Below are 16,825 nucleotides of genomic sequence, written 5' to 3'. Positions count from 1 at the left end.
ATGAGAAGAAGTAGAGACAATGGGAACAGTGCTGATGAGAGTAGGAGGTGACAGACAGGAATGACACACAAATCATTATCATCTTCTTGGTTAGAGCAAGCTCGTGTTATAGTTCCTTCTAAATAGAAGGTTGCATGAACTATTTCGGGTAAAGTTAGTTCTTCAGAATGGTTGAAAATAAAGGGTAAGGAACACATAGACAAAAGTCAACTTTAGAAGAAAATATACTCTGACTCCTCTAAGAGTTACACATTATTTTGTTTTACTTCATAGCAGGTAGCGGATTGAAAGCAATGACTGAGAACTGCTAAATTCCATCACAGAAACAAAACAAACTGGGCTGTTAAAAAATATTTTTCAGTGGTAATTCAACTTAAAAATCTGAAAACCATGGGAACAGGTCCACTTTTTATGTTATATAACACATGTATGACCTGGGTAAAGGCTGAGCATACAGTATACTAAAAATGCAGCCAGAAAATATACAATCACTTAGTCTTTTTCTTTCTTAAACCAGAGATTGGGAAATACAAGTGAATAAAACAAAGGGAAAATGGTAAAAGGGAATGACCACTCCCCTTCCCTCATCAGCACTTTGCATCCAAGGTGCTTCATTAGCTTTTTGTGTATATAGGGAATTTGAATGATCTCCCAGAGGTCACAGAAGTTGGTGGCAGAGGCAGGTACAGAGTCTAGGTCTGTTTCTTTGGTCAATATATATCTTCTCTCATACTAAAAGAAAAGTCAAAATGAAAAATAAATTTCCGGTACTGTGTGCACTACAGCTGACTTTGTGAAATTCTTAGAATGGGTAACCACATTCTAACCAAAACACATAAATATTCGTTAGACACTCTTACTTGTTTTAGCACCTGAAGTACCAAAGGCACTTGATGAGGGTAAAGCAAGCCCTGAGACATTAGTGATAAACATAACTTTGCATCTCTTTTCAGTTCATCATAGCTATTGTCATTTTCCACTGGGGCAATCTAGAGAACAATAAAACAAACCAAAAACATAATTGAAATAAACAGCCAATAAGTACAAAGGCATCCTTACATAAAAGAAATCACATTTTTTACTTCTAACAACTTCTATGGAAATTTTCAGATATGTACAAAACTAGGGAACAGTGCAAGGAGTCCCCATGAATCAATCACCTCTCCAACAACAACAAACACATAATCCTCCCATTTTTTGCCCATGTTTCCCCATCCCCTAATTAAATTATTTGAAGCAAATCCCATACATATTTCACGCATGAATACTTTATTATGTATCTCTAAAAGATAAAGTCTCTTATTTTAAAAACCTGGAATGACATCAGCCATAAAAGTTCATTGCAGTTAAATATAAAGTATACAGTAGTGTTCAAATTTCCTCCATTATTTTGTAATTGGTTGTTTGGAATCTGGTTCAATGTGATGATCACACACTGCATTTGGTTCATGTGGCTCTTAAATGTAGAAGATTCTATGATAAAGATACATTTAAAAAAAATTTCTGAATTCTCCCTCTTTTAAAATTCCTTGCCCTTTAAAAAAAGAGTGCAGGAGGGCCTATTTGGTTTTGTAGGGTCCTCTACAGTGGCTTCCTTCTCTGACTGCATCCTTGTGGTGGCATGCATTGGCTCCAGTATGTCCTGTAAAGTAGCCGTTAGACCTAGAGCCTTGATTTTATTGAAGTCTAATTCTTTGAGCCCAACGTAAGTGGTGTGTACTTCCTTCACCTATGGTCAGTTTTCTCTTTCTGTGATGAACCATTACAAAAAAAGGTTTGCAAAATGGTGACACTCATTTCTTCTTCATTATTACCTGGAATACTTCATACAGAAAAGCCTCCCTCAGTGGGTTTCCTTCCTATCCTCCAAAATTGAACAATGAATTTTTAAAACAAGGTCATTATGAACTAATGAATTTCAACAAATTCAATGGTTTTTAGTCTTAGTGGTGTTCGGAATGGCTCCCGACTCCTTTAACACAACTGTTGCATCCTTGGTTTCTGGTAGGACAATTATCCTGTACATTTCTTGGTCCTAACCTGAAATCAGCTTTTTCTCCACGGAGCCCTGGTTCTTCCAGTAGGAAATGATACCTAGAAACCGTAATCTGGGCACTATGAGCACTGATCACTACTAGGTTGATTACTGGTTATGGGTTTTTTGTGGCCAGAGCTAGGAAATAAGCATATTTTCTTTTTTTTTTTAAAGATTTTATTTATTTGAGAGAGAGAGAGAATGAGAGAGAGAAAGCACATGAGAGGGGGGAGGGTCAGAGGGAGAAGCAGACTCCCTGCTGAGCAGGGAGCCCGATGTGGGACTCGATCCAGGGACTCCAGGATCATGACCTGAGCTGAAGGCAGTCGCTTAACCAACTGAGCCACCCAGGCGCCCAATAAGCATATTTTCTAAAGAAAAACAGATCATGAGATCATACTGATATTTTCAAATTTAGGATGACTGACGTTTTACTAAACAGCTGGACTTTTTTTTAGAAGATTTATTTATTTTAGAGACAGCACACATGTGTGCACAAGTAGGGGTAAGGGCAGAGGGCCAGAATCTTCAAGCAGACTCCCAGCTGAGGGCAGAGCCCAACACAAACAATCCTACAACCCACGAGCCATTACCCGAGCAAGAAATCAAGAGGCTCAACCAACTGAGCTACCGGGGCACCCAAAAGCTGGATTTTTATATCTTGTTACTCATGCTAAAAATTTCGGTTCCTAATGTTAAAAAAGGAACAGGGCCAAAATGAAGTAACTTGCCCCCATCACTGCAAACTAAGACCTACTTGTAGTTTCAGTCATTCTGGTTGAGGGAATGTGACTTTCAATCAGTTAATTAGGAATGAACTGATTAGTAATAGTAAAGTAAACCGCATGATAGACCCCTGCCTTGTCTGAAATAACCCTTTTTGTTTATGCCTTTCTTGTCCTATCCCATTTCTGCCTTTAAAAACCTTCCATTTGGGGGGGCACCTGGGTGGCTCAGTCAGTTAAGTGTCTGCCTTTGGCTCAGGTTGTGATCCCAGGGTTTTGGGATGCAGTCCCGCATTGGGCTCCCTGCTCCTCAGGGAGTCTGCTTCTCCCTCTCCCTCTGTTCCTCCCCACCCCCCCGCTCATGCTCAATCTCTCTCTCTCAAATAAATAAAATCTTTATATATATATATAATACCACCTTCCATTTTGTACAGCTCCCTGGGGTCCTTTCCGTTTGCTACATGGGTACTGCCCAATTCATGAATCACTGAACAAAGCCAGTAAGATCTCTGAATTTACTCTGATGAATTTTGTGTTTCTAACACTATTGACAATTATCATTTATTTGCTCTTTATTACATAATAGACATAATAGCTTTATTCCAATATTAGAGAATGCAGTCTCCACAGGCATGTATGATTTTGTTTTTGTTTTTTTTTTTATAAAAGATTTTATTTATTTATTTGAGAGAGAGAGAGAATGAGAGATAGAAAGCATGAGAGGGAAGAGGGTCAGAGGGAGAAGCAGACTCCCTGCTGAGCAGGGAGCCCGATGCGGGACTCGATCCCGGGACTCCAGGATCATGACCTGAGCCGAAGGCAGTCGCTTAACCAACTGAGCCACTCAGGCGCCCTGTATGATTTTGTTTTAAAAGTCACTGCTCTGTATATTTATCCTTACAACCAGATACATAGTAAGGTGAGGTTCATTTGTTTCATTTGCTTTCTTTTTTTTAAAGGCAGGAGTGCCTGTCTGGCTTAGTCAGTGGAGCATGCGACTCTTGATCTTGGGCTCATTAGTTCGAGCCCCACTCTGGGTGTAGAGATTATAAATAAATACTTAAAAAGGGGGGGCAGTTTTCATTTAATTTTGTTTTATGATCATAAAAAGTATTCTTTAGGGCTCCAAAGACAAATTGGTAAAATAAAGTATACTCAGACAGCCTTCTTTGTCCCCAGCCCTTAAATAAGTTGTCCTCTAAAACAATCTAAATATATATTCTTGTTTCTTTTTAAAGTATAGTTTTAATATGGGGGCGCCTACGTGGCTCAGGTGGTTAAGCACCCGACTTTTGATTTTAGCTCAGGTGTTGATTTCAGGGTTGTGAATTCAAGCCCTGTGCTGGGCTCCACGCGGGGAACAGAGCCTACTTAAAAACAAACAACACCGCGCCCCCCACCCCACCAAAGTTATAGTTTTAATATGGAAAAAAAATTATTTTTCTCTAAAATGCTAAGGATTGCATCAACTTAGGTGAAATATTCAAAGCTTAGTATTACCAAATTTATTTGCATACCTGTAACAAATGGAAACTTAACCATGCCTTTACTTTATCCTTGTTTCCCCAAACTTTAGCCAGGCTCCTCTGAGCCCTCTTTTCATCCTTGGACCTACTGAGTCCAGTTGTATCAAGAATCCTGACATTTGAGAGAATCCCTAACCTCTGTACCTGATCCAGTTCCTCACCTCCACTTTACGTATGTGATCATCATGGACTGACTGCTTTCAGCAAGAATCCTGTCAAGTCAGTTTAGCAAGAATACCCTATTCTTGATGTCTCTTTTCTATGCACTAACACCTCCCCCCATTCTGCTTATTGGCTAAATATCCCCAGCTGTCTTTGCTGTATTCAGAGTCTTGACACCTATCCAACAGTTCTAAATGCGTCCAAATAATTTTTTCTTTAACAACTAAACCTCCAAGCTGAGTATACTGATTCACTGTGATAAACTGTCCAGTGTTTGATGGAAATAATTTCCCTTAGCAGACTTTACTGAAACAAGTACATGAGATTTCATCTCAAATCAATGGAGAAAAGATAGATTATTGTGAAAATCAAGCTGCATCTTTACATCAATACTTTATATAAAAGTAACTATCAATTTTCTATCTTATACTGCAAATTTAAATGCAAAAGATAAAACCATAAAAATGTTAAAAGAAAAAAGAACTGTTTAAAGAAATAATCTTGGACTGGCATACTTCAAAACATCATTTAAAAATAAAATTATCAAAAACTAATGATGTGGTGTATGGTGATTAACATAATCAAATAAAATTTAAAAAAATAAAGTAAAAATAAAGAAAATTATAAAAATGGAACTCTTATAACACAACAGAAAACTGGCAAAATACAGATAGCTGGCAAAAAATATACAAATAGCCAATGTACAAGTAGACAGTCTCACTAAAGAAATACAATTAATTTTGCTTTTTTTTTTTTTTTTATTTATCTTAAGTAAGCTCCAAGCCCAGTGTGGGGCTTGAACTCACAACCCTGAGATTAAGAGCTGCAAGCTCTACTGAGGTGAGCCAGCCAAGCACCCCAAGAAGTTCAATAATCTTTTAAAAAATTTATTTAACCATCAAAGATTTAAGAAATGTCAGGGTTTGTGGGAAAGAGAGAACACAAGACAGGCTCTTTGGAGGGCAGTATCCATTAAAATTACAAAAGCAAGCAGGTCTTTTACACGGTAATTTTATATAGTAATTACCCTACAAATATATGCATATTTGCAAAAGATTGTTAGTTTTTAACAGCCAAAAACTAGGAATAACCAGTGACCTCCCATAGAAAATGGATTAAATAAATAATACAATGAAGTCATTAAAGAGAGGGGGGCAGCTATGTGAGAAGACGGTCATTCTATAGCAGGCTCTAAAAATAAAATCAATTTGCAGAATGAAATAGTTCTGGTTTTTGTGCACAATCCCATTCCTACACTAATGCAGTGTATGGCACAGGTGTGCTTCTCAAAGATATAAAGAGATACACACCAAAGAAACAAATTGAGGATAAAAATTATTACAAATACTGAACAGTCCAAATCCCTAGGCAATGTACATAGAATTGTTTTGTCATTTAATTCACCCACAATAAAAATGAGGTGATTTTAGGGGCGCCTGGGTGGCTCAGTCGTTGAGTGTCTGCCTTCGGCTCGGGTCATGATCCAGGGTCCTGGGATCAAGCCCTGCATCGGGCTCCCTGCTCAGCGGGGAGCCTGCTTCTCCCTCTCCCACTCCCCCTGCTTGTGTTCCCTCTCCCGCTGTGTGTATCTCTGTCAAATAAATAAAATCTTAAAAAAAAAAAAAATGAGGTGATTCAGAGTTTGGTTAGTTGAACTGTAGTATAAAAAAGAAGATACTCATTTGCTGGCAGGTCTACTATTACCACCAGAAAAATTTAAGGTGACTTACTCACCTGTTCAATCAGTAGTCTTCCTTCCTACCATTCATGAAAAAAATGTGTTTTATGAATGAAATTAGGGCATAATGTTCTCATGTTAGGAAGAGGTTAAAATGTTCTACTAAAACCAGTAAAATCCTGAAATCCAATAGGTAAACTTCACTATAAAGAACACCATGTTCCAAAGCAGCAAATTAACCATTATTAATTACTAGCACAGGATAACAATTTGTTTGGGCTAGACTACTTCTATGTGCCAGTAAGATCAAAATCTCTTAGATATATTTAAGTTTTTATTTATTTGGTTAAGTAATCTCTACACCCCACAAGCCTGAGATCAAGAGTTGCATGCTCTTCCGACTGAGCCAGCCAGGTGCCCCAAAATCTCTGAGATATTTTCCTTTCAGTGATTTTTATCTATTAACAACATTATTGTTTGTGGAACGAAAATCTTTTTCTGTTACAAAGTAAAGCTTCTAAGTTTGGAGAAGTACTTTTGTTAGTTCATCTCAAGGAATAACATCTGTATTACTTGATCAGCAACTGCTCTGTAGTTAAGTTTATCTGAATCTTACCAACTCCCAACTTTTTTTTTCATCTTTAATATTTTCCCAAAAGCATTATTTTTCTTCCCAGATATGACTTTTATTTTTTTTAAAGATTTTGCTTATTTGACAGAGAGAGACACAGTGAGAGAGGGAACACAAGCAGGGAGAGTGGGAGGGGGAGAAGCAGGCTTCCCGCGGAGCGGGGAGCCCAATGCGAGGCTCGATTCCAGGACCCTGGGATCATGAGCTGAGCCAAAGGCAGACGCTTAATGACTGAACCACCCAGGCGCCCACCAGATATGACTTTTAAAAGAACACATGTGTACACTATCATAATGTTCTAACTACCACATGTGTAGTTACAGAAAAACTAAGATCAGACAACCTTAAAGTTTGGGAATATTCAACTGGCACTGAAGGGGGTAGATTCTAGCCTTTTCATAAAAATATATGCTATAATCTTCCTTCTGATATTGAAAATAAAGAAGGTAAAAATAAAAAAAAGTCCCATGTACAACAACTTGGACAACTCTTAAAAGAATTATATGAGTGAAAAAAGACAATTACAAAAGGTCACATATCTCCATTTATAGGACATTCTTGAAATGACAATTATAGAGATGGAGAACAAATCAGTGGTTGCCAGAGGATAGTTGGTGGTGAGGGAGAGGAGGAAAGTGTGACTGTCAAGGGGCAACACAAAGTGATTTTTGTGATGATGGGAGTATTTCTGTATCATGATTGTGTTGGTGGTTGCAGGCATATTTGTGTGATAGAATGACACAGAATTATACACATGTTGTACTGATTTTAATTTTCTGGTTTCAAAACTATAACTACTAGAGAAAAATGAGTCAGGGGTACGTGAGACCTCTTTGTAGTACCTTTGCAACTCCTGTGAATCCTTACTATTTCAAAATAAAAAGTTTGGGGAAGAAAGTCTGTGCCGATGAAATTCAGGGGCTTTCTTCAGGTACTGCCTATTCTTATCTTTTGCTTTCTGGCCATACTACAGGACAGACTGACATATACTGATTTGGGTTTTCCTTAAGACTTAAAGTATTAAGGGTGTTTTAAAGTCTGTTTGTAGCATAAATATGTGCATTTCCTTGCCAATATCCATCCCTCCTGCTGAAAACAGGCATTCTGATTAACTTTTGGAAATCATCCTTTTCTGTCATTTTGGTGGGTCAACCAAGGGATCATGTTGCCTAGCCAAAGTGTAGTGAGAGACCCAACCAAGCCTGGACAATGAGACTTTTTCTGGACCTCTGAAATCCTTAAGAGAGAAATGCAAGGAGACGTCACCTGATGAGGCTATTAGCTTCTGTTACCTAGGTCCGCTGGCAGCGAACTGCCTAGATATGTCTAAATAATCTAATTAATTTCCTCCTTCCACTGTCACAGACATTTGGTTTTCAGTGCTTGCAATTAAAGATCCTTAATTAATACTGCGATATACAAAAAGGAGATCTTAATCTTTCTTTTGCTTTGTTTTCACACAAATTTATTATTTTTGGTATATCACAGATAAGATTTAACTGACATTAAATTTGTTAACCTGTACAAAATGCTGCCCTGTGTTAATATGTACAAAAATTTAGTCAGCAAAAGAACACTTTACAGGATTTTCCTCTCCTCTAATTACTGAGAAAAAGTTTTTCTGAAGAAATACCATCAATGGCATGTAATTTTGTACCAGTTATAAAAACATCTGTAAATTTTTCTCTGAGTTTGACATATGCAAACAATTATTCTACAGTGGTGAGTTCTGATGAGCACTCAGGGAAGTTTGAAACTTAGGATAAAACACGTCTTCTCTTCTTCCCTGATCATTGGCATCTGAACTCTTTATTATTCCATGCAGTTAAAGACTAGTAACAAAAATAATACGCAATAATTGCAATATATACAAGTACTTCACACTGTGCTCTCTGCTTTACAGACATCTCATTTCATCCTTGCAACAACTCTGGGAGGGACTCTTCAACTAGAAAAGGCAAATAACTACAACTTCCACTTTGATACAGATTTCAAGGTGGGTTTTTTTTGAATTGCTATAAACCTGCTTTTTATGGGATAGGATATATAATACTTCATTTAGAATCTACAAAGCACCTCAAGTGTGTCTAAAACAGAATTTCTGATCTCATCTCCAACTGTTTCTGAGTGCCTCCCACAGTTTAACAAGCAACAACTTGCTTTTAGACTCCTTTCTTTATCCCCATTCTACACAGCTGATCTGCCTGCAAAGCAGCTGTTCATCTGTGCTATGGTGTCTCTGTACCCCACACCCCATTCACCATGATGCCTAACGCAGATTCTCAGCCTCACTATCTGCAGATCCAGACAAAATGTGAGGCCTGGCATAAGCAATTCACATAATACAGCTTTCTAATGATTTAGGTTTTTATAGATTTCATGTGGATTCAAAACATCCTTCTAAAGGGAAGAATGAAGGGGGGGAAATCGGAGGGGGAGATGAACTACGAGAGACTATGGACTCTGAGAAACAAACTGAGGGTTCTAGGGGGGAGGGGGGTGGGGGGATGGGTTAGCCTGGTGATGGGTATTAAAGAGGGCACGTACTGAATGGAGCACTGGGTGTTATGCACAAACAATGAATCATGGAACAAACACTATATCAAAAACTAATGATGTAATGTATGGTGATTAACATAACACAATAAAATAAAAAAAATCCTTCTATCAACCTCACTCTCATATCTGCTTTCTGATTTTTTTTTTTTTTAAAGATTTTATTTTTAAGTAATCTCTATTTCACTCAAACAAAAGAAAAGAAGAGAAAAGAAAAAATCAGGGGTGCCTGGCTGGCTCAGTCAGAAGGATGTGCACCCCTTGATCTTGGAGTTGTGTGAGTGAAAGAAGGGGGTAAACTCCAACTACCCCAACACTGACTACACATTACCCATTTATGGACATATGAGACCATGTTCTGTATCCACTGGGTATGTGGCAGTGGAAAAAAGTTGAAGCACCACTGCCCTAAAGACACACCCGACAAACCCTATCTACCACCAAGGACCTAAAAGTAACAAGGATCTCTATACACTAATAACTACTGTCCACTCTTATATCCCAAAAGATCCCAGAGGTACCCATGGGTATCTGGCCCTGCACAGCATTCTTAAAAGTATTTTAGTGGTGAATCCTTTGGAAATTACCAGTGAAGTTATTTATTTATTTTTTTTAAGGTTTTAGTTATTTCAGAGAGACTGAGGAGAAGAGAGAGCACGGGCACGATGAGAAGCAGACTCCCCACCGAGAAGGGAACCCGGTGTGGGGACTGATCTCAGAGTCCGCAGAGTCCGGGGATCATGACCCGAGCCGAAGGCAGCCATTTAACTCACTGAGCCACCCAGGAGCCCCCTAGAGTCATCTTTCTGAGATTTCCTGAAGACAAAGTATACTGTGGCAAATCCAAAGTTTAGCACACCATTTGCTGAGACACCGTACCAAGGGTGCTCCTTGTTAAATGATAACTGCACCGAACAGTAACTCTCAAGTAGTGGTGATGTTTGTGCCAAGCCTTCCAAATGTGACTGTTTTGCGAACCACAGCATGACTACAAACTAAAACTGTGGCAACCAATATATTGATCTGTGACCTTAGTTTCATTAGCTTCATCATTTGCCTAGATGAGTAATTAGAACCACCTCAGGCTGTACCTTTCATCAATTAAAATCAAACTTCAGTGTCTTCAGAGGATTACCAGAAACAAGTTACTTCTGCGGGTATTTGTTAAAAGCAATTATAGTCCCATTTAACACCATAAAGTAAATACGAATACTATATGTATAAGTACAATATATAATACATCTTCAGATTTATTATACACTGAATAAAACAAATCAGAAATAACTATATTAAAAAAATGTCACTATGGCTTTATTTTTTTTTAGCCATCAATATTTTCCTAAACTATTACTTGGAAATTGGTTATCAGTGCAACAGTGCTCTGTCTGGGGCGCCTGGGTGGCTCAGCTGGTTAAGCGACTGCCTTCGGCTCAGGTCGTGATCCCAGGGTCCTGGGATCGAGCCCCGCATCGGGCTCCCTGCTCAGCGGGAAGCCTGCTTCTCCCTCTCCCACTCCTCCTGCTTGTGTTCCCTCTCTCGCTGTCTCTATCAAATAAAGAAATAAAACAAACAAACAAAAAACAATGCTCTGTCTGTAAACTTTTCATATATCTGTCAAGATCCTAGTCTTACCTAATACTAAAAAGATAATTTCAACAAATATTAAACTGCTATTACCTCATGATTCTCCTGTGACTATTCTACTTCTTAGCGATCCAACCAAGTCACACACAGTCTGAAAAACTATCCACCTTCAGATGATAAGTATAAATTCCCCGTAAAGATCAGAAGGGGATGCATTCTTTTAGTCTTTCCAAGTTTCCAACTGTTAAATTCCAGTTAGTTAACACAGGGGGATGCATTCTTAATTTCAGCCATAAACTTACCTTAAAAAACAAAGGGAGAAGCTGAAGTTGTTCTGTGACTGCTGTAGAGAAGGATCTTCCTGCACTAGCCATCAGCCATTTCAATACTATTTGAAAACAAACACGCAGAATCAGTCTTTGCTATAGAGTCAGAGAGCACAAAGTAGAGTAACATTGTAGTGCTAATGTCAGAGAGCCACTCTGATAGTTCTGCTAACTAACTCTTCAATGTTGAGAAAGAGATCAGCTATGTTACTTCATAAATTTGACACTAACAGCATTATGACAGGAACCACAATAAAGGGTGTCAAAAACTAGGGTACTGAAGTCACTCTTAACAAATGAATCAACAAATTAACAGCCTACTAAATACCAACACCAACTACAAATTAACCTGCAATAATCCTAATGTAGCAAAAATGATAACTAAGTTAGTTGTTTATACTTAAAATGCTTGAAAAAATTTTAAATACACAAACAACAGGACACCCCCAATAACCAAGACAATTCTGAAAAAGAACAAAGGTGGGGGACTCACACATCCAGATTTCAAAACTTACTACAAACTAGAGTAATCAAAATAGTGTGGCACTGACATTAAGGACAGACATACAGACCAACGGAATAAACTAGCATCCAGAAATAAACCCTCACACATATGGCCAAGTACTTTTCAGAAGAGTGCCAAGACTATTCAATATAGAAATAACAGTCTTTTCAACAAATGGGTGCTGGGGAACTGGACATGCTTGAGCAAAAAAACAAAGCTGACCCTTAACTTACATTATATATAAAAATTAACTCAGAGTGGGGCGCCTGGGTGGCTCAGTTGGTTAGGCGACTGCCTTCGGCTCAGGTCATGATCCTGGAGTCCCAGGATCGAGTCCCGCATCGGGCTCCCTGCTCAGCAGGGAGTCTGCTTCTCCCTCTGACCCTCTTCCCTCTCGTGCTCTCTATCTCTCATTCTCTCTCTCTCAAATAAATATCTTTAAAAAAAAATTAACTCAGAGTGAATTAAAGATCTAAACTTAAGAACTAAAAGTTACAAAACTCTTAGAGAAAAACTTAAGGTAAAAACTTTGTGACACTGGATTTGGCAATGATTTTTTGGATATGACACCAAAAGCAAAGGCAACAAAAGAAAAAATAAATTCTACTTCATCAAGATTAAAGACTTTTGTGCATCCAAGGATACTATCAAGACAGTGAAAAGACAACCCACCGAATCAGAAAATATCTGCAAATCATTTCTCAGATAACGGGCTGATATGCATAATATATAAAGACCTATAACTCAACAACAACACTAACAACCTAACTCAAAAACTGGTAAGGGACGTGAAGAGACAATTCTCCAGAGATTTAAAAAAAAAAAAAAAAAAGGCAAATAAGCAAATGAAAAGATGTTTAACCACTAATCATTAGGGAAATGCAAATCAAAATCATGGGTATCTTCTTCACACTCATTTGGATAGTTGTTTAAGTCGTAAAAACAGAAAACAAGTATTGGCATGAGTATGAAAAAACTGCAACCCTCTTGTACTGCTGGTTGGAAAGTAAAATGGTGCAGCTGCTGGGGAAAATAGCTTGGTGGCTCTTAAAAAAGTTAAACAGAGAATTACCATATGGTCCAGCAATTCTACTTCCAATAGCCCAAAGAATTGAAAACAGGGACTCAAAACAGATAATGTCTACATCACTGCTCAAGCAGCACTAGTCACAGTAGCCAAGAGGCACAAATGACCTAAATGTCCATTAACAGATAAATGGATAAATAATGAAAACACTATGTAAACTTAAAAAGCCTGACATAAAAGGACAATTACTGTACTATTCCACTTATATGAAGTGCCTAGAATTGGTAAATTCGGAGACATAGTAGAATGGTGGCTGCCGGGGCGGGGGGGGGGGGGGGGGGACAGGCTGGTTACAGATTAATGGGGGCAGAGCTTCAGCACTGCCAGATGAAGAGAGCTGGTGATGGACCAAGCCGATGGTTGTACAACAATGTGAATGTATTTAATGCTACCCAACTGTAAACTCTGTATTATGTCCGTGTTACCACAATAAAAAAAAGTAGGGGAAAAAAAACACCCCAAAGGATAATCTAAATAAATGTCTATTTTGTTTTGTTTTTCCTCTGGTAATAAATGTCTGTTTCTAAGCAAGTTTCTATTAATTTTAGCCACTCACTAGTTTTTAAGAGTTTAATGCCCTGAGTTCGTTCATCTTCTTCACCAATTCCATTTTCTTCCATAACATGGTTCTGAATTTCTTCATCTACATCCATGAGGGGTTTCAACTTCTCTAGAATTCGAGCAGTAAACTCAGGGACCCGTGGGGAGGCTGTTGGTGCAGTGTTTGGCAAAGAAACATCGATCATAAATATGTAGGTCAGCACGCTGTAAAATGAAATATGTAGAGTGAGAAGAGATGCCATGTTATCAATAAAACTAAGGTTCAAAAGTGATGACCCAACCAAAGTAAATATCTGAATGATGACTCCTGGAGAGAGTCTCTTGAGCTGTGCCCGTAATTCACAGGCACTGAGAATTGGCCAAATGTTCACCTCTGGCTCATGAGCTCAATGCTGTCCTATTTTACGTCAGAGCCTCTTGCCTAGTGTCCCAAACACAGTATTAAAACAAAATTTGAAGAAGAGAACCCATGAAACTCAACAGTAACATAACCAGGATGTACTATTAGATATTAAAATTTAAATAAAAAAGAACTCAAGAAGGATGCCATACCACAGGGAAAAGAATACCTACCTCCCTATTCTTTCCCTGACATTTTTGTAAACCTGGGTGAGTTTGGGTTCCAAGTACTTCAGTAGTCTGTGCAACAGCTCAGGTACTCTCCACTCTTGCTGGGCAAGGCCACCTTGCAGTACATAGAGTCGACTAGAATTAAAGCACAGCGGAGTTAGAGCCCTTCCCTGCCTTTACATATGACAGTATAGACTAATGGAGCCTGTATTCTACTTAAAATTGCTACATTTTCTCACCTAATTCAAACTCAAAACAGCACCTTTATGAAGATCTTATTTTTACTGCATCATTTTTGCTGTATTCTCATTTTCTCTCCATTCCCACACAATCAAGAGAAATACTGACTTGAGAATACTCGTTGATTTTTTTTTTTAAGGTTTTATTTATTTGACAGAGAGAGACACAGTGAGAGAGGGAACACAAGCAGGGGGAGTGGGAGAGAGAGAAGCAGGCTTCCCGCCGAGCAGGGAGCCCGATGCGGGGCTCGATCCCAGGACCCTGGGATCATGACCTGAGCCGAAGGCAGACGCCCAATGGCTGAGCCACCCAGGCGCCCCTACTCATTGATTTCTAAGCATCAGAACCTTCCCCCCTAATTAATAACAATAACTTGTTCCTTCGTTACCAGGAGTGCCCAGATTTCCTTATCTAACCTACTACGTTTTTCCACCTCCTTTTATCCCAGCAAGAATATTTTTCCTTGAATGGATTACTGTTTTTTCCTAATAAGGAAGAGTGAAAAACGAGACAATGTGATGAGGAAGTTAGTATTGTCCTGGTATAAAAAAGCCGTTTCCGAGAGGGAGAGGGCTGAATCTAAATTATGTTCGAACTGCTCAAGCTGTCTCCATTTCTACTTCTTCCCAATTGAGAAATAACTCTACTTAGTATCATAAAATTGTACTGAATTGGTTCACTCATCTCTCAGAAGAAAACAGTTACATTATCAGGCCTTCAGGAGTGTACACAGTTCACTTCCATTTATACATCAAGAGCAAAGCTGTTATCTTTTGTTGCAAAATCTTTTGTTAACCTTCTAAATTCTTTTTATTTACCATGCATCTACAAAGGATCCTCCTTCACCACTCAATGGTGATTCTAACAGCAGCTCAAAAAGCCAATGAAGTTTCCGGGGATCTCTGCTTTCCTGTGTTGAAAATATAAAATAATAATTACCACAGGGGTCCTATAATTCTGTATATAAATCAGATCCTGTTATTTTAGTATTATAAATAAACTTAAGGGAAGAAAATCAAAGTAAAACTCGTAGGTCAGTCAAATCCAAGTATTATAGTTCATGTTAGAAAGGCTGATAGTAAGAAAACTGTCGTTAGCTAAAGGGACTGTCTTTAAATGAAAGTATACAAGCTATAGACATATTTAGTGTGGAAAATAACACCTACCTTGTATCATCTGGCTTTTACTATGTGTAAGTTACATTTCCAGATATATGATATGACTTGCCGTTTAATCTAAGAATACATTATCATGATAGAGAAGATGTAATAATCACTTAAGAGTTACCACTCAAGGCTTATTTGAAAGGCTAAACAGAACCATCTTTAATTATATAAGATGACAAAACTGTGAGGAAAATTTCAACACTCAAGAGGTATAATGAGATCTCACAGATTTTGAGTAAAGGTATGGGACAGTTTAAATAGATCAGTTAAACACAAAAAGCAGCAGAACTTACACAGGATGTTGCTATACAAGTTCCCCAGTCGTTGTAAGTTTCTACCGTAATATTGGACAACGCTGTTCTAAGCAGTGGGCAAAGAAGCTGCCAAAGCTTCTCCACCTACTCAAAATAAAATACATGGGGAAAAGTTAATAATGATACTCAGAATATTTTTCTTCAACTGTCTTTCCCTGGAAATACACACATACAAACACATGACCTGATACTTATTTATTTCTTGGGACACCCAAATAATCTAGGAAAGTAATTTCACCATAGTATCATCATACCCACATATAAAAGTGAATTTTTTTCTGAAAAAATTATTCAGAAAAGAGGAGACACCTTATATGGTTCCTTACAAAATCTCATACTACTGAAAAAATTTTCTTTTAAAAATTCTGAGTAACAAAGTACACTGGAGTGAAACAAAACCTCAATCATTTTGTAAGTTTCATAGATTTATCAAGGTCACTTGATTAAGTCCTAATATAGGAAACAATGACTTTTTAATACAACTTAGTATTAGCTTGGAGTATCATCTTCAAATTCCAAGTTTTGGATTACTATAAACAGCCTTTAAAAAGTGTTCAGTTATACAGAGATTGTGAATATATGTGTACACAATGCTTCTCACAGTCTATTGAGAATACAAATCACCTTGAGATCTTGATAAAATGCAGATTCTGATTCATTAGATCAAGGTGGGACCTGAGGACCTATTTTTCTAACAAGCTCTCAAGTGATGCCCATGCTGCAGGTCCATGGACTGCACTTTAGTCAAAAGGACCTATATAGGACAAATGAGGAGGGAGGGCTTGGGATAAAATTTCCAGTGGTAGCACCAGGCGTTGGCGGCGGGGGGGGGGGGGGGGGCAGGAGAGGGGGGGGAAAGGGAGGAGAGCAGAAAAGCTGTATCTTAAACAAGTTATAAAGAAAGGAGAGGTGTCCTGGAAAAGAAGTAACTAAAAAATGACAGAGAATGGATGACAAGGATATGTGTGACATGTTTAAACAAAACTGTTTCATGTCATGTGAGCAAGAAAAAAGTAAAAAAGGCAATATTACACATCAACACTTATATCTATTAAGTGATTTGAATATGTAGAACTAAATTAATATATTAAAAAAGCATTCATAGCCCAAAAAGAATGTGTAACAAGTCTGCCAAAACCAGTGTCTTGTGTCTTTTCTT

At 38.1% G+C, this 16,825-nt stretch overlaps 1 protein-coding gene across 8 annotated transcripts in view; it reads right to left on the bottom strand.

The window, feature by feature from the left end:
- PSME4 (proteasome activator subunit 4) overlaps positions 1-16,825 on the bottom strand; it is a 109,590-nt gene that overhangs the window by 7,901 nt on the left and 84,864 nt on the right. For 7 of the 8 annotated variants that reach the window (XM_073897712.1, XM_073897709.1, XM_025868843.2 and 4 more), the window contains 6 exons: positions 15,646-15,750; positions 15,005-15,096; positions 13,950-14,081; positions 13,372-13,580; positions 11,200-11,285; positions 861-989 (listed from right to left, as the gene is read on the bottom strand). In XM_073897712.1, coding sequence (XP_073753813.1) covers positions 861-989; positions 11,200-11,285; positions 13,372-13,580; positions 13,950-14,081; positions 15,005-15,096; positions 15,646-15,750 — 753 coding nt within the window. Of the gene's footprint in view, positions 733-860; positions 990-11,199; positions 11,286-13,371; positions 13,581-13,949; positions 14,082-15,004; positions 15,097-15,645; positions 15,751-16,825 lie in introns of all 8 variants that reach the window. The other variant, XM_073897711.1, reaches the window with a different exon arrangement.

The sequence above is a fragment of the Callorhinus ursinus genome, unplaced genomic scaffold, assembly GCF_003265705.2.
Source record: "Callorhinus ursinus isolate GAN/ISIS: 27379988/994484 unplaced genomic scaffold, GSC_fseal_2.0 scaffold10, whole genome shotgun sequence".
Classification (NCBI taxonomy): domain Eukaryota; kingdom Metazoa; phylum Chordata; class Mammalia; order Carnivora; family Otariidae; genus Callorhinus; species Callorhinus ursinus.
This window is presented reverse-complemented; position numbering and strand designations above follow the sequence as displayed.